This window comes from Choloepus didactylus, chromosome 12 (assembly GCF_015220235.1).
Source record: "Choloepus didactylus isolate mChoDid1 chromosome 12, mChoDid1.pri, whole genome shotgun sequence".
Classification (NCBI taxonomy): domain Eukaryota; kingdom Metazoa; phylum Chordata; class Mammalia; order Pilosa; family Megalonychidae; genus Choloepus; species Choloepus didactylus.
Genome location: NC_051318.1, coordinates 19,596,597 through 19,621,525, shown reverse-complemented (window position 1 = coordinate 19,621,525; position 24,929 = coordinate 19,596,597). Strand labels below are relative to the sequence as shown.

Here is a 24,929-nt window from a genome sequence, read left to right as displayed (position 1 = left end):
GAGTCCAGACTACTGGGTTGGAGTTTGATAATTTCAGGTATTTACTTCTAACTATTCCAATACATTAAAACCTAAGAGGTGTTATCTATATAGTGCATAGGAATGTCCACCAGAGTGACCTCTCGACTCCATTTGAAGTCTCTCAGCCACTGAAGCTTTATTTCGTTTCATTTTGCATCCCCCTTTTGTCAAGAAGATAGTCTCAATTCCACAATGCCAGGTCCAGATTCATCCCCAGGAGTTATATCCTGCATTGCCAGGGAGATTTACACCCCTGGGAGTCGGGTCTCACATAGAAGGGAGGGCAGTGATTTCACCTGCAGAGGTGGCTTATTGAGGGGGGGGGGGTACACATCTGAGCAACAAAGAGGTACACAGGGAGAGACTCTTAGGTTCAATTATATGCAAGTTTAGCCTCTTCTTTGCAGTAACTATCTTCATAGGAGCAAGTCCCATGATAGAGGGCTTGGCACATCAAACCACCAGTCTAGGTATAGGATTCTTGATTGGTGGTTTTTCTCTTTCAGTATCTGAAATACATCACCACTTCCTTCTTGCTTCCGTGGTTTCTACTGAAAAATGCACACATAGTCTTATCAGGCTTCTTTTGTATGTGATGGATTGCTATTCTTTTGCTGCTTTCAGGCTTCTCTCTGTCTTTGATATTTGATAACCTGATTGTTAAGTGTCTTGATGTAGGTCTATTCAGATCTATTCTGTTTGGGGTACCCTGCACTTCTTGGATTTGTAATTTTGTCTTCCATAAGAGATGGGGAAATTTCATTGATCATTTTCTCTATTATTGCTTCTGCCCCTTTTCCCTTCTCTTCTCCTTCTGGGACACCCATGACATGTACATTTATGCGCTTCACGTTTTCATTAAATTCCCTGAGACGTTGCTCGTATTTTTCCATGTCTCTTCTTTTGTGAGTAGGATTTCAGGTGTCTTGTTGTCCAGTTCATGAGTGTTTTCTTCTGCCTCTTCAGATCTCCTGTTGTATGTCTCCATTGTGTTTTTCTCCTCTTGTGTTGTGCCTTTCATTTCCATAGATTCTGCCAGTCGTTTTTTCAAATTTTCGATTTCGGCCTTATGTTTGCCCAGTGTTTTCTTTGTATCCTTCATCTCTTTCGCCGTATCTTCCCTGAAGTCGTTGATTTGGTTTTTGAATTGATTTAGCATATTTCTTTGAAAATTTTAATTGAATTGTTTCATTAAAGTGAAACAGTATCTCAACTGTATGTTAATTGAGGTGTAAATTTCTTCCTTTGACTGGACCATGTCTTCGTTTTTCCTGGTGTAATTTGTAGTTTTCTTTCATCTAGGCATCTGGTTTCTTTGGTTACATCAATCAGATTTTCACAGACCAGAACAGATTCAGGTCTCAGAATGGGGTTATATTCAGTTTCAAGTTTCTCTGAGGGTGTATTTTAGAAGATCCACAGACTTTCCTGTGAGGCCTCTAGCCACTGTGCTTTTCCTAACCTGCCCAGCAGGTGGCATCTGTCAGCTTGTCACTCCTGACTGGTATAAGGAGGTGTGGCCCCTTTAGTTCTCAGCTTAGGTTTCTGGTTTGATTGTTTCCCCCCAGGCCCTGGTGTTTTGAGTTCTGAAGGGAAGGCCTGCACTAGAACTGGGCCCTACCTCCTTCTCCTAAGGGAAGATACACTCCCTAGGGAGTTAGCTTCTGCATTTCAATTGCTCCTTTGTCTCTCTGACTCTGTTATCTCCCCCGTCTGGGTCAGAGTGCTGTGAACTGAAAATGGCTGAGGCTCTCTCCACTGAGCCACTCAGATTGAGAGAGAGAATAAAGGAAAGAAAGCCTCCTTTCAGAGCTAGTCCACAGGCCCGCCAGTTTTGCCCATCAGTCAGAGAGAACACCTGGTCTTCTGGGCTCTCTTTCCTGGGGCACAGGTGTTTTGTGGCTCTTTAAGGTCTGTCATCATTAAAAGCCTCTGTCTGCTTGTTAGGGGTTTGTCTTTGTTTGTAGCTTGTATTCGGCAGTCCACATTTGTTAATTAAATGCCCTTTTAGGAGCTGGGCTGAGCTATATTCGCCTGCTCCAGGACTGCTGCTTTTTCCTACAGCGTAGTCTTGCAGCTCAGCCTGCCATGGGAGGAGAGGGCTCCCAGCGTAGTTCCACAGTTTTTACTTAAAGATTTTATGCTGCAGTCTCAGCCATTCCACCCAATCCAGGTTGATCATATGATGTGTGGATGGTCACCGTTGTCCCCCAGTGATTGTTCCAGATTATTTACTAGTTGTTTCTGGTTGTTTATTAGTTGCTTCAGGGGACTAACTAAATTCAAGTCCTCTTTATGCTGCCATCTTGCCCCTTCTACAGGAGTATTTTTAAGCAAATTTCACATGTCATATCACTCTTTCCTGTAATAGTTGAGAAGATAAAAGGAGGAATTTTTAAAACACAACCACTATACCATTATGAACCCCCCCTCAAAAAATTATCACTTATTTCTTAGTATTTTCCAATATCTAATAATGTGTTCAGTTTCTCACAGTCTCAAAAAAAAAAAAAAAAATCTTTTTTTATTGGTTTGGTTGAATTGGGATCCCGAAAAGGTCTAGACATTGCATATCATCGATAAGTCTCTAAAATCTCTTTTCACTATAATAGTTTCTTCCCCTACCTTCCATACTTTATCCCATGTTGTTTATGTGATGAAGAAACCAGGTCGTTTTTCTGCGAAATTTACCATATTCTGGGTTTGTCTGTTTGCGTGGTATCTTTTTAATAGTCCTTTATCCCCCATATCTCTTGTAAACTGGTAGCTAGATCTAGAATCTTGATTACATTCAGGTTCTTCCCCTTCCCCCATCCCCTCCCCCTAGGGATAGTCCTAAGTGGGGCTTTGCACTTCCTGTTGCAGCATATCAGAAAGCACAGTGTCTAGGTGACTCCCTTACAATGATGTTAATATGATCAGTGCATTAAGGTATTTTCAGTCTGATGTATTCCATTAGAAAGCATATAACCTTTCATGTAAATGTTTCAGAAGCCATTAATCCCCAGACCCTTTTTTTCATTGGAGACTAGAAACTGGTGATTTTTCCAATTCTGACATCAGTTTGCCTTTATTAGCAGGAAGATCATTCTTGAGACATTGTGGTCATGTCTTTGAAATGGGGAGAAAGTGGTGGCAGGGAAAGGCAAAGAACCGAATTAAGGTAATTAGGCAGTAGAGTTGGAGAATCTATTGCGGATTCCACAGGATTTAGTGACCAATCTGATGTGAAGGAAATAGTGGTGTTGAAAATGACCAAGATGATGGGTTTTAGAAAGTCAGTAAATATTAATGTTATTTGGGGAGCATGTTAGATTTCAGTTACTTATTTTCCATCCAGGTGAAGGTGTTCGGTTTCTAGTTGGAAATACTGATCCAAGTTGAGGAGAAAGAGTTGACCTGGAAATGTAGACTTGGAAGTTAACACAGAGTATGTAGGATAGTTTCTTATTGCTAGGGTCCAAGTGATAATCTCATAATCTGAATGACTAAGTATTTTGAAAAACAACTGAGTTTTATAACTCTTGTATTAAAAATTTTTTGTAGTAATTTTGTTTATATGTTTATATTGTTTTGTCCTGTTTTTTTCTCCCTTTTCCCTTTACCAGGGCTAAAAATTTAAGTAGGAATAGTCCACTCAGTTTGAAAATGAGGTCATCAGCAGTCATCATCAAAACCATTTTGAAGAGCGTGGGCATCAGTTGTAAACTCTTTCTCAGATTGTAAGAAAAGTGAGAAAGTGTAAATAATACATAATCATTTGTAGAAATTGCTTAAAGCAGAGAAACAGCTTTAGGGTAAGATGACAGAAGCTTTCGAGAGTAAGTTGTAAACTTTACCTTTGAATTGGTGAATGTATTTCATAACAGCAAAGACATTCCTCCTGCAGTATCACACTCAGGAAAATTTAACATGGCCATGTAACATATCGATACTATTAGATCAGTAATGCAGCTGCATTCAAATTCCCCAGTTGTCCTCACTGTCCTTTATTGCTTTCTGTTGGTTTTAGCCAGCTTCAATCAAAAATCATACAGGGCATTTAGTTTCATGTCTCATTAGTCTCCTTTAATCCAGAACAGTTCCTTAGCTTTTTTTTCTTTTCTGTCTTCCAATACATTAACAAACTTTAAATTTTATCACTTGGATAATGAGGATTGATCATATTGCTCCCTTTTCAAAGGTGTCTTTTGCCCTTTTAAAATAATGAATAGACCTAATAATAAATAATATGGTAATGAATAATCTTTGAGACTGTGGGAATATCTTATTTCCCATCAACCTCTCACTCCCTGGTTTTTAATATCCTTTGATGATTCTTCCTCGATTAGTAGCAAAATAGTGATTTTTCTCATTCTGTTATTCCATATTTTTCAGTTTGATTCTAGAAAAAAGAGCTCCTCCCTCCCCTTTAAAATCAGTCTTTAGTATCAGTACATGTTCATGGAATCTTTTTAGTCTATGTGTTATCTATTATTGTTATCATCTGTTCTTATGCCTGTTCCATTTTTGGCCAGTGGGAGCTTCTTCAGGCCAGCTCCTGTGTCCTTTTGATACATCCCTATCAGTGCTTGAGTACTTCTTTACATCCTGGCACCAAATGTTCCAAGATTACCTTGTGCTTTCCCTGTTCCAGCCTTAGTATCAACCATTTTTTCAAGGAATTCTAATTCTTTTTATGGGGGAACAATATTTAGAAACCAAGGTGCACTTATTGCTGCAGAGGTATTGTTGTTTCTAGGACCTTTAAGTGGATAGAGTTGGGGCAGGGAGAGTGTTTTAAATTCATAGTGATATTTGATTTCAGTCGGTCACCACAGAGTCATTCTCACTTGCCTTATTTCTGTCTCCCTTTTCTTACGATGAGAACTCTGGGTCTCAACAACATTATATTACTATATCCTATAGTACATGGAAATTCCTTTCAGATTTGCTACATCTCTTCCATTGTGAATAACAATGGAACAAGCCTGCTTGGTAAAGTTCCAAAATTATTTGCAGTTCTTTTTGTCCTTAGACTATATTCACTAAGTAGTGTTCCGAAGTTACTTAGATTAATAATTCTTTTTCCCCTCCTCATTGTGATTATGTTATCAATTTGATAGGTTCATTTGTATTCAGTTTTGGGATTTTCTCCCATCCACACTGATAAAATTTTATTTTTTGAGTACATGAAATGCTAACAGTTTAAAGGCTATAAAACTAGAAATTAAGTGGTACCTATCTTCTCTCTACCTTCCCTCTCCCTTCATATCTAATTTGAAGTACTGGCCTTTTACTCCCAATTAACTATGAGGCAATCGGCAAGCTTATGTTTTTAATATTTTCTCACCATTCCTTTCCTATTATTTTGATAGGTGCACAGCAAATCAGCCATTACATACTTCACACTTTCTCTTATAAACATTTATTTCTAGTTCTAGAAATAAAGATATATTTACTGCATATATATTTAATGCTTTCCACTAGTCTGTATGTTGATGTCTCTCCAGTCATTTTGGTTATCTTTAGTACAGTGGATGTATCTTATGGTGAAAGAATGTACTAAAGCTCATTCTGTAATAGACTGGTCTCAAAGCATGGACTCTGGACCCAGGAGCATTAGTTAACTGGGAATTTATTAGAACTGCAGGCTTAGGCCCCACCACAGACCTACCGAATTAGAAATTCCTGGTGTACGGCCTAGCAATTTGTTTTGTAAGGTGCCCTCCTGCATTCTGGTGCACACTAAAGTTTGAGAAGCACTGTTGTAATAAAAGTGATCAAGAGAACAATATTACCTGAGTGCTTATATTTCATGACAGTTTTTTGGCAGCCTTTATGCTTTAGAGTCAGTTTAACGGGATATAAATTCCTTGACTCACATTTTCTTGTGAAAATGTGACATCTGGCATAAAACATTGCCATCTGATGAATAATCTGAGTTTCTTTCTCAGACGTGGCCTTTTTCTGTGATGCCTCAGTGTTTTGTGATCTTGGTTTTTTTCCCCTCTGCTATGTTTGTAGTCATGTCTTTCTAGCTTGCTTTTAGATACTTGCTCTGTTCCTTAGTCTCATTTTTCTTATAACAGCTTAGCAAAGGATTCTGTCCTAATCATTTTCTGCTACTTAGTTTTACATGAACTTACTTTTTAATTGTATTTTTAGTAATTTTTAAAGTATATTTTCTTGTGTGTTTGGAAAATTTGAAGTTGAAATAATCTACAACCCACCATAGACTGTTCTTGTTCACTTGCGCTTTAGTTTGGGACACTCAGTGACATAGACATTTTCTGTGTTTATCTGCTTTTTTTAAATTGACACTTAGCACAACCACCAAGACTATTTGCTAAATCGATGATTCAAATAATATTATACAACTTCACATTAGGTAAGTAATTTAAGAAGTTGAGAAAACATTTCTACCAGATTTTATTAGTACTACTTTTCAAAACCTTTAAAATAATTATGTTAATATGAACATTTTAATCCTTTTTGTTTTTTATAGAGACTGTCCTTAAATAATGACATATTTGAGGCAAACTCTGATAGTGACCAGCAAAGTGAGACAAAAGAAGATACTTCCCCAAAGAAGAAAAAGAAAAAATTAAGGCACAGAGAGGAGAAAAGTCCAGATGATCTGAAAAAGAAAAAAACAAAGACTGGGAAACTAAAAGATAAATCCAAACCAGACCTGGAGTACTCTGAAAGCTTAGTTTTTGACTTAAGAACAAAGAAAAGAATTTCGGAAGCCAAAGAAGAATTACAGGAATCAAAAAAGCCCAAAAAGGATGATATAAAAGAAACTAAGGAGTTAAAAAAAGTTAAAAAGGGTGAAATAAGAGATTTAAAAACTAAAATAAGAGAAGATTCCAAAGAAAACAGAAAAACAAAAAAAGAGAAATGCACTGAATCTCAGTTGGAATCTGAATCAAGTGTGCTTAATGATTCCCTTTCTCAAGTTGATGAAAATGAAGATTTACATACTGACAACAGAGAAGAGAAACAAAAGATTAAAAATGCAAAAGATAAATCAGAGCAAGATGTACTTCAAGATACTGCTTTTGATAAATACCTAGATAGCACTGTAAGTGCTGATGAGGATGCTGATCCCAAAACAAAGAGGAAAAAAAAGAAACTACGGAAGATTGAGGAACAAAAAGAGAGCAAAAAGCTAGAAAACAAGAACATTTTATTAGAGAAGAGAAACATACATAAAAAGCAAAGGAATCAAGACAAAGGCAAAAGTAACACAGAGCTAGATAAATTGACACCTGTGTCTACCCAAACACAAAAAAGTTCAAAATTGAGTGGTGAAGAGAGAAGCCTTAGGTCCACTGATTCAACTGGGGAGGTAAGCCAGTGAGGGGGTGGAGGTGGGGTAAGTGAGAATAAAGAAAGACATAGCGCAAATCTTACAGATGATAGAAGTGTTTAAGCCACACCAATGCTCTTTGAGTGGTTAGGAAGTTTCAAGTATATAAGAAAGAGGAAACAGCAAAACCAACTATAAGAATAGTTTCTCTCTCAGCAGAGAGTTATTCCATGGTATGACTAGCTCTAAGCAGTTATGAATGCTGAAAATTATCCTGCATGTCTGTTAGTCTTTGACTTCTTTTTGTTTAGACTATAGATGACTAGAAATTTGAGGGCTAATTTGTGAATAGAAGTCAAGATTTGTGTTTTAGAAGTATTCAGTATGTAGCATCATAAGACTTATATAGTTTTGTTAGCTTTTCACATCCTACTTCACATTCTTAAGAATATGCCAAATTTTACTTAAATACCATACAGTAAGTCTATTCTTAAAAAAATAAGTTTGTTCCTTTATTACATTGTTACTTGGTTTTTCAAAATGGAATTATTTTCCAAATCATGAAAAGTATTTATATATGCAATGTTCATCAAAAAATAACAACAAGAATTAGAAGGGAGAGTAGGATTATAGGTGAATTTTTAAAAACAGAGTGAGAAAACTGGTGTTAGCTTTTTAATTTGACATTTTGTAATTTAGGTGGTTGAATGATAATCTTGATCAATAAAACAATTTATATGAAAAAAAGATTTAATAATCAGGGGCATGTACCATAGTATGTAAAGGCAATCATTGATGCCATGAACCTCTGTTTTCCAGTTTTGAAGTGTACAGCATCAGCTCTTTATCCATTCTTGTTTTGGGTCTTACTTTGTCTCTTTCAGGAGAAAGAGACCAAAAAAAGTGAACCCAAAGATAAATACCAGAAAAGGCATGATTCCGACAAGGAAGAAAAAGGCAGAAAAGAGACAAAAGGATTAAAGAGTGAGTGTAAATACTAGCATTTTACCATTTAACATTATCATCTATTATAGAAAGAATTAATTTATGGTGAAAACAGTCTCTTTTCTAACCTGCAATGGGAAGCTTTCATTTACAAGAGAATTTAAAGCCATAGGCTACTTCTGCATAACTAGTTACTTAAGTTTATTATATAACAATTTCTATCAAGTTTCTATAATTCATTTTTGCCCTTCTCTTTACTTGGTTCTTTTTCCTATTGAGTATGATGATGATGATGGTTAGAATTGCAGAGGGAGGAAATTAATTATAGCAGAAATATGCATGTCTCTTTGATAGTGGATGTCAAACAAGACAAACTCTTGTTTAATGCATTTGTTGCATTTAACTCTGTGATTTGTGTAAATATGGCATTGAATGCGTATTTTGGATCACTTCAACAAGATGTACTAGAATTGAAAATCCGTAACACGTTTAAATACTAGAAACAAATACCTAATTTTAAAAATGTTTGAATAATCTCTAGCTGATAAATAGTTATTGTACCAAAAATACTAGGAGCACATGTTCTCGTGGAAGCAGTAATTCTAAGAAATGGATGCTTTTCCCCAGGTTTTCTCCCAGACAACAGAAATGTAATTATATTCGGTACGTAACTGAAGTAATATAGTAAAAGTTGATTTTGGTTCTAAATGTAAATTGGAACTTAGAAGCAGGGAGAGGGTTCGGGTCATTGAGGCTAGGAAGGAGTAATTGTTCTTGCAATGAATCATGCGTAAAGTGACTGTAATTTAAAGGCTGTTTCTGTTCAAAATAATACAAAAATTTTAAGCACCTACTGTTCCTCAAAGGGTGATAGAGACTTAAAATATTGTATATTGGAAATGGTTCATTAGCTTTTTTTCTTCCTCATATCTTGTATGTCAATTTCAGGTACATTATTACTATGAAAGTAGTCTTAAATGAAACACTGATTTCTCCCATTCATAATGATATTTATTGGGAGTCCTGTTTTCAATACCTCCTGCTAACATGCTATCTGCTATGTACCTAGAATTTATAAGAGTTCTTCCTAGTTTTGTTCTGTACTACTCTTGTTATTTTTATGTCAGATCTAGTGCTTTGCCAGTCCTTTTTTGCTTTTGTCTTTAAACGCTGGATGGATTTTCACAGACATCAGATACAGTTTTACTAGTGGTCAATGTTCTGGCATCCTTCTGTTTCTGCCCGCTCACCAACAGAAACCGTTTTTGTACAGGCTAACTTCAGGATACATTGTAGAATGATTTGATATCTTTAGGGGTAGGAAAGTTGTCGATATGACTGTGATCATTCTTAGAGTCACTGTCTTTAAATATGCTTTTATCAAACTGGAATTGAGTAGTTGAGGACACCTGGTTAGCAGCCATTTGTTTTGGACAGCCTTTCTAAATATTGAGCAGTCAGTAGACAGACCAAGTGAAACTATTTTGTGGCTTTGATAGTAAATCTGCTCATGATTTATAGGCAAGTCATATTTTAGTAGAACTTAAGAGAATATTTATTTCTTAAACACTAACTAGATTTGCTTTTGATTACAACAGAAATTTGTGACTCATATTTGCCATCAATTTTATTTTTGCATTAGCATTTAAGGAAATTAGAAGTCCACTTGATTTATTTAAATTAATTCCAGAAGAAAAAAATGATTTTCCTGAGATTAATCGGAAAAGGGAAGAAATACCACAGGATTATAAAATCACAGAAGATCACAGAATCAAGGAAAACAAGCAGTTACTTAAAGAAAGAAGAAATACAAGAGATGAAACTGATACCTGGGCGTATATAGCTGCAGAAGGTGATCAGGAAGTTCTAGACAATGTGTGTCAAACAGAAGAGAATTCTGGTGAGTATGTTTGTCATCTTTTTGTAAAATTTTTTCAGGGTGGTGCATCATATTTATTTACTCTCCTTTACTCTTCTATAATTTTGATCTCAAGATCTTAAAATAATAGATTTTATTTGAATCTCCTGGAAAAATAAATTCATGTTAAGCATTTGGTCATTCTGTGATTTCTAAATTGATCAAATATTTTCTTTTCCTTGCACTGTGTTCAGTCGGCACTTCTAAAAATTTTAAGATTTCTGATTTTCTGCCTTACCTACTCTTGCCAAACACCATGATCATATATCTTATTAGGTTTCTTTCAGAAAATTGCAAATACAGACTCACTATATTTTGCCCTTTTGACATTGCAATAAATAACACTAAATACAGTTATGTTGTAAATGCTGCCCCAAGGACATTGAATTGGCTGAGAAGGAGAAGATGAATACAGTGTACAATAGCTTTGGTAAGGAATAATTTGAAAAGTGTCCATATATGTATTTATAACTGTGATAAAATGAACAGGAGGTTAATCTGATAAAACTTAATGTAATTTGCAAATCTTGAGAAAAGAATTGATGAGAATTTTAAAAATATTTCAGAATGTATGACAAGCTAGATAATCGGGGGGAGAACTTCATACTACAAAAACAATTAGATCCTGGATACCTAGGTAAAATGGCTTTTGATGCATTGTTGACCTTGCAAGAAACTGGGGCAATTTCCAGAACCAATGAGCAAGGGGCAAAAATGGGTTGCCCGAAGGACAAATGCCAAATAGCAGCACTACTTCTGGGATGCCAAGCATTAAAGAATAGATACAGTGGGAATATCAACAAAGCCAGAAGTTGACTGAAACGTCCAGCGCAGTTGGCTGGAAAAAAAAAAAGAATGAAGATCTAAATAATATTTCAAATGAAAAAAGACATAATTATAGGTTGTGAACAGATAAAATGATAAAGGAATTCTTTGAACAGTTTCTTACCTGTAGACTTGAAACTGAATAAAATGGACAAATTCCTGCAAGAATTTATTTTAATAAAATGAACCCTAGAAGAAATAGAAAGCCTGAATAGTTTTATTAAAGAACATGAATTAGTAATTTTAAGTGTTTTACACAGTTAATACTAGGCCCAGATGTTTTTTAATGCAAAAGCTGCCGCATGTATAAAACTATTCCTAAAAAATGAAGAACATTAACTCATTTTGTGAGATCATTATGATCTCAATACCAAAATCAGACAAAAACTGTACACGAAAGGAAAATTACAGGCCAAGCTCACTTGTGAACTCAGATGCAGAAATCCCAAACAAAACATTAGCAAATAGAATCTAGCCATGTGTAAAAAAGACAATCTCATGGTCAAGTTGGGTTTTCCTTAGAAATCCAGTAAGTAAAGGAGAAATTATTTTCATACATGTAGAAAAAACATTCTTAATTCAAAAAAAAAAAAAAAAACAAGAAAACCCTAGCAAACTATGAATGAAAGGGAACTTTCTCATCCTGATAAAAAACGTTACCAAAACCTCAGCACATTTCTTTTGTGATGGTGAAACATTAGAAATATTTCTTTTACGTAAGGAACAATGAAAGAATGCCTTTTGTGATCATCACTTTTCTTCAACTTTATACTGAGGTCTAGCCAACAAAGTGAGACAAAGAAAAATTAAAGGAAGCAAAAAAGGCATTCATTGTCAGATGGTATGATGTATGTAGAAGACCCAAAGGAATTTACAAGTAAATTATTAGACATAAAAGCTTAGCAAGGTTACTGGCTATAAAATCAATGTACAAAAATCAGCTACATTTCTATACAGCAACAACATATAAGTAGTAAATGTAATTTTAAAAAGATAATTTATAGTCACAAAAACTTGAAAAAATTGCTAGGGATATTGCTTATAAAAGACAGAAGGCCTTCATGGAGAAAATTGTAAAAATTTCTTGAGTGTTTTATGTATGGATATATCCATATATCACACTATTTTTATTAATGGAAGCACATTATATATTTTTCATTTCTCTTCACATTGGTCTGTAGAATCACTGCAGTGCTAATCAAACTCCCAGCATAGGTTTTCATGGAATTTTACATGTATTGAGTTTAGAATTCACATGGAAAACTAAAGAAAAGCCAAACCTGAAGACGGTTGGAGGACTTACCCAGTAGTAATCAAAACTTGACATATAAAGCTGTGGGAATTATTACAAAATTCAGTTGGGACAGGGAAGGTAATTAGTGCAATAGAATAGAGACCTCAGTCAGACTCATGCAGGTATGCAAATTTGATATATGATGGGAGTGGCATTGCAAATCTGCTGAGCTCTTTGATAGATGCATGACTGATTATCATTGTGGGAACAAACTAAAAATACACCCCTACCTTTAACCATAGATAAAAATCAAATCCTGATGGATTAAGGAAGAGGATATTTTGACATTTAAGATAATGTCTATAGTTACATGTTTAGATATTAGATAATTAGAGGATAAGGGATGTCTTTATGACCTTGGGATACGAAAGATTTCTTGAAGACACAAAAAAATACTAACCATAAGAAAAGTGAAAAAATTGACTATTCAAAGTAAACACTTCATCAAAGTTAAAGAGGGTGAGAGACAAAAGAATTAGTAACCAAAATATGTATAAGTAATTCCTGTAAATCACATAAAGAAAAATATGTGAAGAAGATTGTGAAGACTTATAATAAAAAGGGCTAAGATGATGTGGATCAATAGGATCTCTTAGATGCTGCTGATAGAAATGCAAGTTTTTATCTTTTTAACTTTTTATTTTGAAATAATTTCAGATACAAAATAAAATAATAAAAGAACAGTACATAGAACTCCAGTAATACCCCCTTGTGCAAATACCCAAATTTACCAACTTTTAGCATTTTGCAACATTTACTATATCAGTCTTTCTGTCTTTTGTTTTGTATTTAAGCATTTGAAAGTAGGTTGTTTACATCATGCTCCTTTAACACTTGAACACTTCTGGGTACATTTCCTGAGAACAAGGACACTAACGATGTAACCACCTTAGGAACAGTGATCAAGTTTACGAAATTTAACACTGATACAAAGCACATAGTCCATATTCCAATTTTTTCAGTTGTCCCTATCATGTCCTCTCTTTTCCTCCTGGGTTGGAAGATTTTTTGTTGTTGTTTAATTTTTCTTAGGAAAATACATGCAACCTAAAATTTTTCCCTTTAACCACATTCAGATATATAGTTCAGTGGTGTGAATTACATTCACAAGTAGAAGTATAGTACTTTGTAAAGTTAAACATTGATACACTTTCTAACCCAGCCATTCCATTACTAGCTCAAAAATCCCTAGGTTTAGAGAAGTTCTCATGAGCACCAGGAGAAACATGAAATAATGTTGATAGCTAAAAATCTGTAATAACCCAAATGTCCATTGATAGGAAAATAGAAAACTTTAACATACGGTAGCATATTAAACAACAGGAAAAGAAAATGAATCGTAGCTGCACATAACATGGATGAATCTTAGAATCATAATGTTGAGTAAGAAAAGCAAGCCCCGAGAACCTAAGGTGGCGGCTAGGAGAGACGGCAAAAAAAACACTTCTGTGAAAAATACTAGATAGAGGCCAGAAAGTGGCCCAGAACACCAATTCCAGTTATGCACCAGCTGGACAAGGTCTGCTAAATCCACAGGGACGGTGCACGTGGTGAAACCGGGAGTCTGTGTTCTGAAACGAGTGAGCAAGCCTGCTGAATGTCTGGCAGCCACGCTGCAGTGTGGGGAAACCGTGGGTTGGTGTTTGGAGGTGAACTAGTTCGTTTTTAAAAAAACCCAAAAGCGGCTGCAGATACAGCAGCAAGAACCACACAGTGAAGCACAGCAGGAAAGGGCTGTGCAAATACCTCAATATCTGGCGTGGAAGATGAGCCTTTCACGCATCCACTGCTAGTTGTCTCAGAGTGAGGAGGGCAGAGGTTAGCCAAAAAGGGGAAAAAAAACCACGCACCTTGCAGCCATCTTCCTGGCAGGCTGGGAACGCTCCTGCCGGGCCGGAGCCATAGCCCAGAGCCCCATCGAGGGACCCAGTGTGACGGGAAGTGTTTCCGGCAACACTGCGCACACGCCACATTATTGGGCATGGACAGTAGCCTTTTGTGCACCCACAGCTAATTGTCCCAGAGCTGGGAAGGCGGAGCTGTGCAGAAAGGGGGAAATTGACACGCTTCATTCAGCCATCTTTACAGCAGGCTGGGAATGCCCCTGCATGGCCTGGCGGCCCAGGACAGTGCACACTTGTGATGTAGCACAGCCTTCCTTCAGCAGAGACCCTAGAAGGGCACAGCTGGGAAGAGGAACCCACCCGGAAATCCCAGGGACCCTACGCCAGTACCAAGGACTTGTGGGTCAGCAGCAGAGACAATCTGTGGCGAGACTGAAATGAAGGTTTAGACTCTTGCAATAGCCTTAAGTCTCCATGAAAACCTGGGAGGTTTGATTATTAAAGCTGCCCTGCCTCCCTAACCACTCAGACACACGCCCCACATTCAGGGCGGACAGCACCAACAACACACCCAAACTTGGTGCACCAATTGGACCCCATAAGAACCAGACTCCCACACACCACAAAGACAAAGTTGGGGAGAACTGACTTGGGGGAATAGGTGGACTCGTGGATGCCATCTGCTGGTTAGTTAGAGAAACTGTACGCCACCAAGCTGTAGATCTGACAAATTAGAGATTGGTGTCTGAATAATCCTTCATATCCTAAAAGAACCCTATCAAGTAAAGCAAATGCCAAGAGGCCAAAAACAACAGAAAATTTTAAAACATATGAAAAAAACAGACAACATGGATAACCCAAACCCAAATACCCAAATCAGAAGAACAGAGGAGACACAGTACTTGGAGCAGTTAACCAAAGAACTAAAGACAAACAACAAGAGCATAGCACAGGATATAAAGGACATGAAGAAGACCCTAGAAGAGCATAAAGAAGAAATTGCAAGAGCAAATAAAAAATAGATCATCTTACGGAAATAGAAGAAGCTGTCAACCAAATTAAAAAGATTCTGCATAGTCATAGTACAAGACTAGAGGAAGCTGAACAACAACTCAGCAACCTCGAGAACCACAGAACAGAAAATGAGAGAACAAAAGACAGAATGGGGAAAAAATTTAAAAAATCGAAATGGATCTCAGGGGTATGATAGATAAAGTGTCCAAATATAAGACTCATTGGTGTCCCCAAAAGGGGAAGAGAAGGGTGAAGGTCTATAAAGAGTATTCAAAGAAATTGTTGGGGAAAACTTCCCAAACCTTCTACACAATATAAATATACAAAGCATAAATGCCCAGCGAACTCCAATTAGAATAAATCCAAATAAACCCACTCCAAGACATATTCTGATCAGACTGTCAAATACTGAAGAGAAGGAGCAAGTTCTGAAAGCAGCAAGAGAAAAGCAATTCACCACATACAAAGGAAACAACATAAGACTAAGTAGTGACTACTCAGTGGCCACCATGGAGGTGAGAAGGCAGTGGCGTGACATATTTAAAATTCTGAGAGAGAAAAATTTCCAACCAAGAATACTTGATCCAGCAAAACTCTCCTTCAGATTTGAGGGAGAGCTTCAATTTTTCACAGACAAACGAATGCTGAGAGATTTTGCTAATAAAAGACCTGCCCTACTTCAGATACTAAAGGGAGCCCTACCGACAGAGAAACAAAGAAAGAGAAAGATATAGAGAAATTTAGCAGACATATATAGAACATTACATCCCAGATCACCAGGATACACATTCCTCTCTAGTGATCATGGAACTTTCTCCAGAATAGACCATAGGCTGGGACATAAAACAAGCCTCAATAAATTTTACAAAACTGGAATTATTCAAAGCACATTCTCAGACCACAATGGAATACAAATAGAAGTCAATAACCATCAGAGACTTAGAAAATTCACAAACACCTGGAGGTTAAAAATGAAGGGGAGATGAAAACATTCCCAGATAATCAAAAGCTGAGGGACTTCATCACCAGTAATCAGTCCTATAAGAAATGCTAAAGGGAATTGTGCAGGCTGAAAGGAAAGGACACTAAACAATTGACTGAAACCACATGAAGAAATAAAGATTTCCAGTAAAGATCACATGGTAAATATAAATACCAATACTACTGTATTTTTGATTTGTAATTCCACTGTTTACTTCCTGCAGGATCTAAAATACATAAAGTGTAATGATAAATCAGTGGTTTTGGACTCAATGTAAAATATGTAATTTTTGACAAGAACTACATAAAGGTGGGGGAATGGAGGAGTATAGGGACATAGTTTATGTATCCTGTTGAAGTTAAGTTGGTTTCAAAGAAAACAAGATTGTTATAGACTTAAGATGTTAAATTTAAGCCCCATGGTAAACACAAAGAAAGTATCAGAAAACACGATCATAGAGATGAAAAGTGGAGTATGGGTTACGAGAAGTGGGGGAAGGGGTAGTGGGGAGTTAATAAGAAAGGAGTATAGAGTTTCTGTTTGGGGTGAAGAGAAATTTCTAGTAATGGATGGTGGGGAGGTGATGGCATTGCAACATTGTGAATGTGATAATCCCACTAAATGGAATGCTTGAGAGGGATTGGAATAGGAAGATTTATGCTGTAGATATGTTTCCACAATTGAAAAAAAAGACAGTCTAAATAGATAATGACAACTAAATGCCATAGATGGTCCTGGATGAGATCTAAGAATAGAGGAGAAAAGGTTCAAAAGGACACAATTGGGACATAAGAAAAAAATGAAATATAGAATGTAAGCTTTATGTCAATGTTAAATTTCTTGAACTTCTTAACTACACTTAATGTGATTACATGAATGAGTATTCTTGTTCATAGGAAGTGTGTATGTGAATTATATTACTTGCTCAAGGATGTGTGCAACTTGCTCTCATATGTTCAGAAAGAGCAATAGATGATGGATGATAGGGAAGGAGGGAGGGAAAGAAAGAAATGGTAAAGTGACAAAATATTAAAGTTGGTAGATCGTGGTATCGGTGGAGGGGGGTTGGGGTGTGCTGGAGTTCTGTATATGGAGTTTGTATTTTTGCAGCTGTAACTGTAAGTTTGAATTTGTTTCAAAATAAAAATTAAAAAAAAAAAAAGCAAGCCCCAGAAGACTACCCGTAGAATGGTGCCATTTTTTTAAAAAGCTCAGAAACAAGCAAAACCAACTGTATGTTTTTTGGGAATACATATAGTTATAGCAAAACTAAAAAAAAAGGTGGGGGGGAGGATAACAGACCCAAATTCAGTATGTGGGCAGATGGGAAGACACAGGTTTGAAGGGTGCATTGGAGTGGCTCTGGTTAGTGCTGGGCTCACAGATGACCTCTTTTATTATTTCACTTCATAACATACATTCTTTAGTATCTATCTAGTTTTTTATTAAAAGTGTAACTATCAGGTATAGAAGCAAGATCAAATACTGGGTAAGTATATAGAATTTGGAACCATTAGGCTTCATTAGTGACAAAAGGCCAAGTAGCAGCGTAATCCTTTCTGACAGTTCTAGTTCTGTATATGTTCTGTTATGTATAATAATTCTGTAAATTAGATAGTATTACCTCAATTTGTATGAACCCTCATCTTTCTTGCTTCCAAAATCTTGCAGTGGTTTGGTGCCTTAGCCCCTCTCTGTAGTGCTGGCCTGGTGGGATGCACTCCTGCTGTGGAGCCAGATACCTGTGGGTGCAAATCCGCTCTGCCGTTTACAGCTGTGTGTCCCCAGCAGATTATATAACTCTCTAGGCCTCTTTCGTCATCTGTGACATGTACCCCTTATAGGCCATTGTGTGTGGACTAAAGGAATTAATTCATGTAAAATAATGTGGCACATTTTAATGAACATTATCTACTTTTACTTTTACCACTACTATTGTTATTCAGAAATCAAGGGACAGGAAGTTTATATGTGATTTATTCAAAGCCACATGGCTAATGCTAATACAGAGCCAGATGTGTAGCTTCAAAGACGGCTATTACTATGATGTAGTTCTCCCAGTTAGCAATGAGAAGTGCTAGTTTAGTTGAGGGCTTTGGAAAATGTTCTTTCATTTATTTGCATATCTTTTACAAACTTCATTTCTGTGGCAGGATTACCTGCTTAACATCTGTGTAGTTTGAGGAATTAGTTTTAGGTGGAAATCCGTTTATTCTTACCATCAAATATTTCTGCTTCCATTCTTGCAAACAGCACAGTCATTTTAAATAAACCCCAAAGAACAGCACTCCAATCTAGTGTATTACACTGTTCATCCCTAGTGTTAATGAGCCCATGGATCCGACAGATGAGGGAGGAGAGTAGCACTTGCTCAAAGGTGTGATTGGTGGTGGAGCCCACGGTGCTGGGGGAGCAAGGAGAAAGGTGGGGTGGGGGGCTCACCCAGCAGGAAGGCTTCTAGAAGAAGTTTGAGTTGAGTCTGAAAGGATCAATAGGCAGTGAGTTTTATTTTCACATTTAGAGTGGTATCACCTATCTAAATAGTTCTAAGCAATGTATGTCAAAGAAAGAAGTCAGTCCAGTAAGAATTACTTGAAATTCCTCTTGGTTAATCCCTATGATTTCTCCCCCTTTGAGCTACTTTTTAGTCTTGTACTTAAAATTCTTATTTCATTCTTTCACAGTTATAGGTTACCTTTTTATCTTTATGCTTTTGAAACACTGTGACCTCTAAATGTGGGTAGTTTGTGTTACCTCCCAAAGAAAATCCAGATTTTATCAATTACAGAAAAGACTCAGTTATTTAATAACCCTTGTTAAAACATTATAGGGTTTTGGTTTAGACACCACAAATGTAATAAAGCAGCATGTCCAGGAAAATGGGTCTTACGAAGCTCCTCTGTGTTCCAGATGGCAAGCAGCAGATCTTGAGCTTAGGCATGGACTTGCAGCTGGAGTGGATGAAACTGGAAGATTTCCAAAAGCATCTTGCTGGGGAAGATGAGAGTTTTGCTACAGCAGACGCAATTCCAAATAGTGAGTAGTTTTAGAATTCTAGGAATCCCTTTTACAGATCTAGATAATAAAAAACCTCATTCATCTTTTCATTTCAGATTTATTGAGGGATGCTGTGAAAAATGGGGATTATATTACCGTAAAGGTTGCCCTGAATTCAAACGAAGACTATAACTTGGACCAAGAGGTAAGGTGTCTTGGAAAAAGCTCACTGCAGGAGGTTGAAAGAGTTTAGATTTTTCTTTCCTTTTGTTTTAATTGTAACAGTAATGCGTATTCACTTTACTAAAGTCCAACATTTTAGAAATACTGAATTTAGAAAAATACCGTGTCCGTAATTCCAAGCCTAAAAATGACCATTTGGTTAGCTTGCTATCTTTGTGATTTTATCTGTTGTTTACATCCCTGTCAGTTTGAGATGTTGTAAAAGGATACCTTGTTGTTTTAGTTTGACCATTTGTGTTTCTTTGGTGGTTGCTATTTATAGAAATTGCTCATGTTTCTATTGTCATTGTGGGGTTTTCATATTGATTTTTAGGAACTTGTTATGTAGACATGTTGCCCTTCCTAATTTTCAGTTTTGTTTTTTGTCTGTCATTGCATAGAGGGTTTATATTTTTAGGTAATTATAGCTGTCACTCGTTTTCCGTATGGCTTTGGGTATCTTCTTTAAAAAGTATTCTTGTATTCTATTACTTCTGGTTTAGCTGCAGTTTTTGTTTGTTCTTAGGTTTAATCCTTTCATATTATATTTCCAAAAAATATCATTGAGATTTTGATTAAAATTGTATGAAATACATAGATTTGGGCTGAGAATTGACATTTTTTACATGTTGACTCCTTCCATCTAGAAACACAGTAACACTCTACATTCATTCAGCTCTTCATTTATGCCATTAAGCAAAGTTTAATGTATTTATTTCTTTGTATAGGTGTAGCACATTTCTTTTAGATTTACTTCTACATAATTTTTAATTTTTATCTTACTATGATAATTATGGTCTTTGTTCCCCCACATTTTGCTTCCTAAATGGTTATTACTTGTGTATGATAAAGCTGTGGATGTCTGTGTGTGTGCGTGCAGGTGTGTCATATTGTCCAGTCACCTTATTCTGAACATTTTTAAGTTACTTGCCTTGGATTTCCCCAGAGAATTTAATCAATCTGAAAAAAAAAAAAAAAAAAAATTCTGATATTGCTTCTTTTTCTGGTCTTGTGAAATTGGTAACATTTTGGATAATGGTGGCAATACAGGTGATACTATCCTGTTCCGAACTGAATGAGAATTTTTCCTTTAGATTCAGTGTTAAGTATGCTATTTGTTATGCTATGTGTTCCTTGCAAGTTGCCTTTAATGTTTCTTCATTAGCTTCTTAAGTTTTTATCAGGGATGGATATTGGATTTTATCAGATGCTTTTTTTTCTTCTACTTTGATGCTTATGTAATTTGGTCTTTCTTAATATAGCATAGTAGCTCCAGGGAACTTTCTTTTTAAAATTGGAAAAAGTTTTTTCCATATAGATGTTTTTGTAATAATAGATGCTTTACAAATGAAAGGAAGTGATTACATGATTTATTTCAATTTTAGTGGATCTCAAGTCTATCTAAAGTGCTACTGCCAAAATTAATTTTTCTTATATTTGTGATATAGTAAACTCAGCTAAGCTTTTACATTATAACCAGATTAACTCATATTATTGGGATTTGGTTTTATCAAATGGTGCCATTGACTAGAGACTAGAAATATACTAGCTAAAAATTACCTTTTTTTATTTTTGTCAATTTTAGGTCATTTTTATCCCTATTCAAAGCACTTTTCTTCCATTTCTCTATTTTGTCCTGGCCTCTTAGGATCTAATCATATCAGTATCTTTTTTCTACTTCTTTTTCTTCTTTATTCTTAGAGTGTTCGGTCCCATGTCCCAATTTTATTTCTACAGGCCAGCATTTGTCTAGTACAAATAGCATTCATTTTAGCTTGTCATCAATAAAATGGATTTATGTGACTTCGTAAGGACTTATGTGGTCATTTCTAGCCTTACATCTTTGGGCCAACTTGAATGAATAAAATGAATGTATGAATTTCACCTGTTTTACCTAGAATACAATGGAGACTTGGACCTAAAACGTGATATAAAAATTAAGTGCCTTTGCCATTTATACAGCATCAAGATTCACTGTTCATTTTACATCACACAAACTGTCGATGTGCCTTCAGAACTTTACATGAAAATTGTGAAAATTTATGGTAACACTTACAGATGAAAAAAAAATTTAAGGTTACTATTGCCGAATGTTTATTAGGAGATTTTAGTGAAAAAAGTGGATGCTGAAATGAGTGTGTTTGGTAATTTCACATTGAAGCATCCTAGGTGAAAAGACTTAGTTCTAAAATTCTTCTGATTGAATATTAACATGTTTTTTCTATGACAAAAAAAAAAAATCAAGGATTCAAGTGGGATGACCCTTGTGATGCTCGCTGCGGCAGGGGGGCAAGATGACTTGCTTAGGCTCCTCATCAGAAAAGGAGCAAAAGTTAATGGCAGACAGAAGAACGGAACCACGGCACTAATCCATGCAGCGGAGAAGGTAACTTTTAATAGGCATCAATTTTGTAACCACAATGAAAATTCCTGCAGCAAACCTAGAAAGAATCAGTATCCTGATACTATATTGAAACATAAGGAGGAATGGAGATCTACAATCATGACTATAATTTCATATTTCAGTAGTCGTACTGTGTAATCGAATTTTCAAAACATGATCTATATTGTCGAAGAGTCTGTATGCGGAGGCCCTTACGTTGAAGCCAGTGGTGACACTTGAGGTTGAAATGGCTGGGAAAATGGTGTCTGCCTGTATTTGTGCCTAAGAGCACAGTGGGGAGGGGGCACAGTTCCCTGCAGCATCAGGTTCTCATGGGTAATTTCACATTGAAGCATCCTGGGTGTACAATAAAGAAATTGGAAAATGTTCGGCAGTCTGCTTAGGATAGAAACTCTTCTGTTTTTCCTGATGACTAAAAATTTCAAAACATTAATTCTTAAAGAATTTCTGGAATTTAATTTGCCTTTTATTCTTTTGTACTAGAACTTTTTAACTACAGTGGCTATCCTTTTGGAAGCAGGAGCTTTTGTCAATGTCCAGCAGAACAGTGGTGAGACAGCTTTAATGAAGGTAAATACTTTACGCAAGTCATCCATTCCTTCAGTCTCAGCAGATGCTGATTTGGAACAAGGTAGTCCCTGGACTCAGGCAGTTAGCAGACAAGTGGTAAGAGACTGTAAACAAGCAGTGAAAGCTTAGCATGGTCAAAAAAATTAAAGGAATAAGCCAGATTCTTGGGGGAGTACGTAAGCATGAGGCCAGGCCTCAGTCTTGTGGACTTGGGGATGCTTTATGGTGGGTGTGGGAAGTGGTTAAAGCAGTGTCTTGACGGCATGAAATGTGTAGGAGGAGGCTGGGGAGAGCAAGACTCTTGGCTTCACACATGTAAGACCTGGGGATGAAAGGGAACATGGGGTATTTTTATTATTATTGTATATTGTTGCATTTATCTTCTTAACCTCTTAGAGTTCTTCATGTATTTTGGAATTTTGGCTTGCAAGGTAGATTTTGTGGGGGAGGCAGTTGGTTCCTTCCTCCCACCCCCTTTTCCCCAACATACTTCCCTGTTACTACCCCTGCTTGCAGTTTTGCCTTTGCTTCTACTTGGACCCCAGTGCAGTCTCAGCTCCCTCATACATGGGCAATTCTAGGTTCTTGGCCCAAGATGCTGTTAGGAAATAGCAGATCCAGACAGTGAGCTTGAGTTAGTTCCCAGTGATGAGCTCTGTCCTCTTGCTCCTCCCTAGGCAAGCAGCTTTATGTAAGCTCTGGGGGCCAAAAGTGCCCCAGTTGAGAATCACTGGATTGAACCCTTTTGAAGCACTTTGTATCTGTCAGGAGTACAAAGGTTCCTGCCCTTTGACCTGTCAGTCACACCACTTAAAACCTAGTCTATAGAAATATCGATAGATATGCATGTAGATACGACCAGCTTGTTGTGCTGAAAAAAGTTGAGATTTAAGTTTCTCTCAATAAGGAAACAGTTAATTTATTGGGTCTCCATGCCATGGACGTACAGCTTAAAAACAATGCTGTTGACACTGTCAGTGTACCACCATAAGAGTTATCTATGATATACTTCTAAAGTAAAAAGCAAGTTGCTGACCTGCATTTGTGATCCCACCATTTTTTTAAGAAAATAACAAAATTGGTATCTATATGTGTACACACATCCCTAAACACAAAGGACCATTATTTGACTGTACTTATTCCTGAGGAGTGTGATCGAAGGGTTAGAGGAGGGTGAGGTGGGGAGCTTTCATTGTTACTCTATATGCTTCTGAAAGTTTTTTACAATGTAATTAGTTACATTTGTAATTTAAAGGAGGATCAGTAACAGTTAAGGAAGCTAAGTCTTAGAGATGTTAAATCTCACAGCAGCTAGTTTTAGATTTGGAAAAGACCTGGTGCTGTAAGTTCTTGCTCTGGTTTTTTAGTTAATTTGGGAATGTTCAAGTCTGAACCTCACAGTGCACAAAGCTTGAGAAGTCATCTTTTATTCAGATATTAAAGTATTTTGGAGACTAGGATAGGGCACAGATCAGCCAAGATCTGCAGGCTGTCACCTGTTTGCGAAGAGCTTGCACCAAGAAGTAAATTAGATATAGCACTAAGCTCACTGTCTGGCTCAGCTGACTTTTTTGGTAACAATTAACTGTGGGTATAGGAAGCAAGCTCCTTATTTTGCTGAGCGCCGGCACTCAAACACTGTATAAGGTGCCCGGATTGAGACCCACATGGTGTGCTTGTGGAAGAAGACGCCCGCCCACTGCCCACCGGCCTTTTACAGTACACTGAATTGCATCCTCACAGTGCTGAGACTTAAGTTTTCACAAATGAGAAAAAGTAAAACTGAAGAATTAAGAGACTTACTCGAAGTCACATGGCTAGTAAGTGAAAGAGACGAATAGAACCTAGGACCCAAGTCCATTTACTCCAGAAATGGTCTTTAGACTGGATCACAGCAGCATCTTAGCATTATGAATTCAAATGTAAATCTTTGGTTTAAGTAGCCCTGCTCCCTCTCCCCCCCCCCCCCACCCTCATATAAAAGCAGCTGCTAGGAAATTTTGAAATTATTTTGTTAACACTAAGAGGTGCTTTGGAGGTTCCCAATAGAAACCATCCCCCCTCGCCGCTCCCCATGCCTTTGCTGCAGTGCTCCTTGCCTGAAGCACCACATGGTGATTGTGCCACTCCTCCCTGGGGACAAAGGAGCTGAGTGTAGCACATGGTCCCTGGTCACTGAGTAAACAGAGCATACCATTCCAGCTTTATATGATGCTTCATGGTTTCTAAACATTATCATCTCTCTCACTTGATCTTTAAAACAATCCTAATACCTGAAACTATCAAACTACAATCCAGAACCCATGAATCTCGAAGACAGTTGTATAAAAATGTAGCTTATGAGGGGTGACAATGGGATTGGGAAGCCATAAGGACCACACTCCACTTTGTCTAGTTTATGGATGGATGTGTAGAAAAATAGGGGAAGGAAACAAACAGACAAAGGTACCCAGTGTTCTTTTTTACTTCAATTGCTCTTTTTCGCTCTAATTATTATTCTTGTTATTTTTGTGTGTGTGCTAATGAAGGTGTCAGGGATTGATTTAGGTGATGAATGTACAACTGTGTAATGGTACTGTAAACAATCGAAAGTACGATT

The 24,929-nt window shown here is 36.8% G+C and overlaps 1 protein-coding gene and 1 long non-coding RNA gene across 4 annotated transcripts in view; one reads left to right on the top strand and one right to left on the bottom strand.

The window, feature by feature from the left end:
• Window positions 1-24,929, top strand: part of MPHOSPH8 (M-phase phosphoprotein 8) — a 66,352-nt gene that overhangs the window by 34,036 nt on the left and 7,387 nt on the right. Inside the window, exons 3-9 of one of the 2 annotated variants that reach the window (XM_037799952.1) lie at window positions 6,509-7,354; window positions 8,200-8,299; window positions 9,951-10,160; window positions 19,048-19,173; window positions 19,251-19,339; window positions 21,602-21,742; window positions 22,244-22,330. In XM_037799952.1, the coding sequence (XP_037655880.1) occupies window positions 6,509-7,354; window positions 8,200-8,299; window positions 9,951-10,160; window positions 19,048-19,173; window positions 19,251-19,339; window positions 21,602-21,742; window positions 22,244-22,330 (1,599 nt within the window). Of the gene's footprint in view, window positions 1-6,508; window positions 7,355-8,199; window positions 8,300-9,902; window positions 10,161-19,047; window positions 19,174-19,250; window positions 19,340-21,601; window positions 21,743-22,243; window positions 22,331-24,929 lie in introns of both variants that reach the window. The other variant, XM_037799951.1, reaches the window with a different exon arrangement.
• Window positions 1,502-24,282, bottom strand: LOC119506953. Of its 2 annotated transcripts, none has more exons than XR_005211079.1 (3): window positions 18,580-24,282; window positions 3,861-4,037; window positions 1,502-2,383 (listed from the first exon to the last, which is right to left on the bottom strand). It is a non-coding gene; the product is annotated as an uncharacterized LOC119506953 (long non-coding RNA). The 2 variants fall into 2 exon arrangements; XR_005211078.1 differs by lacking the exon at window positions 18,580-24,282 and adding an exon at window positions 10,090-11,565.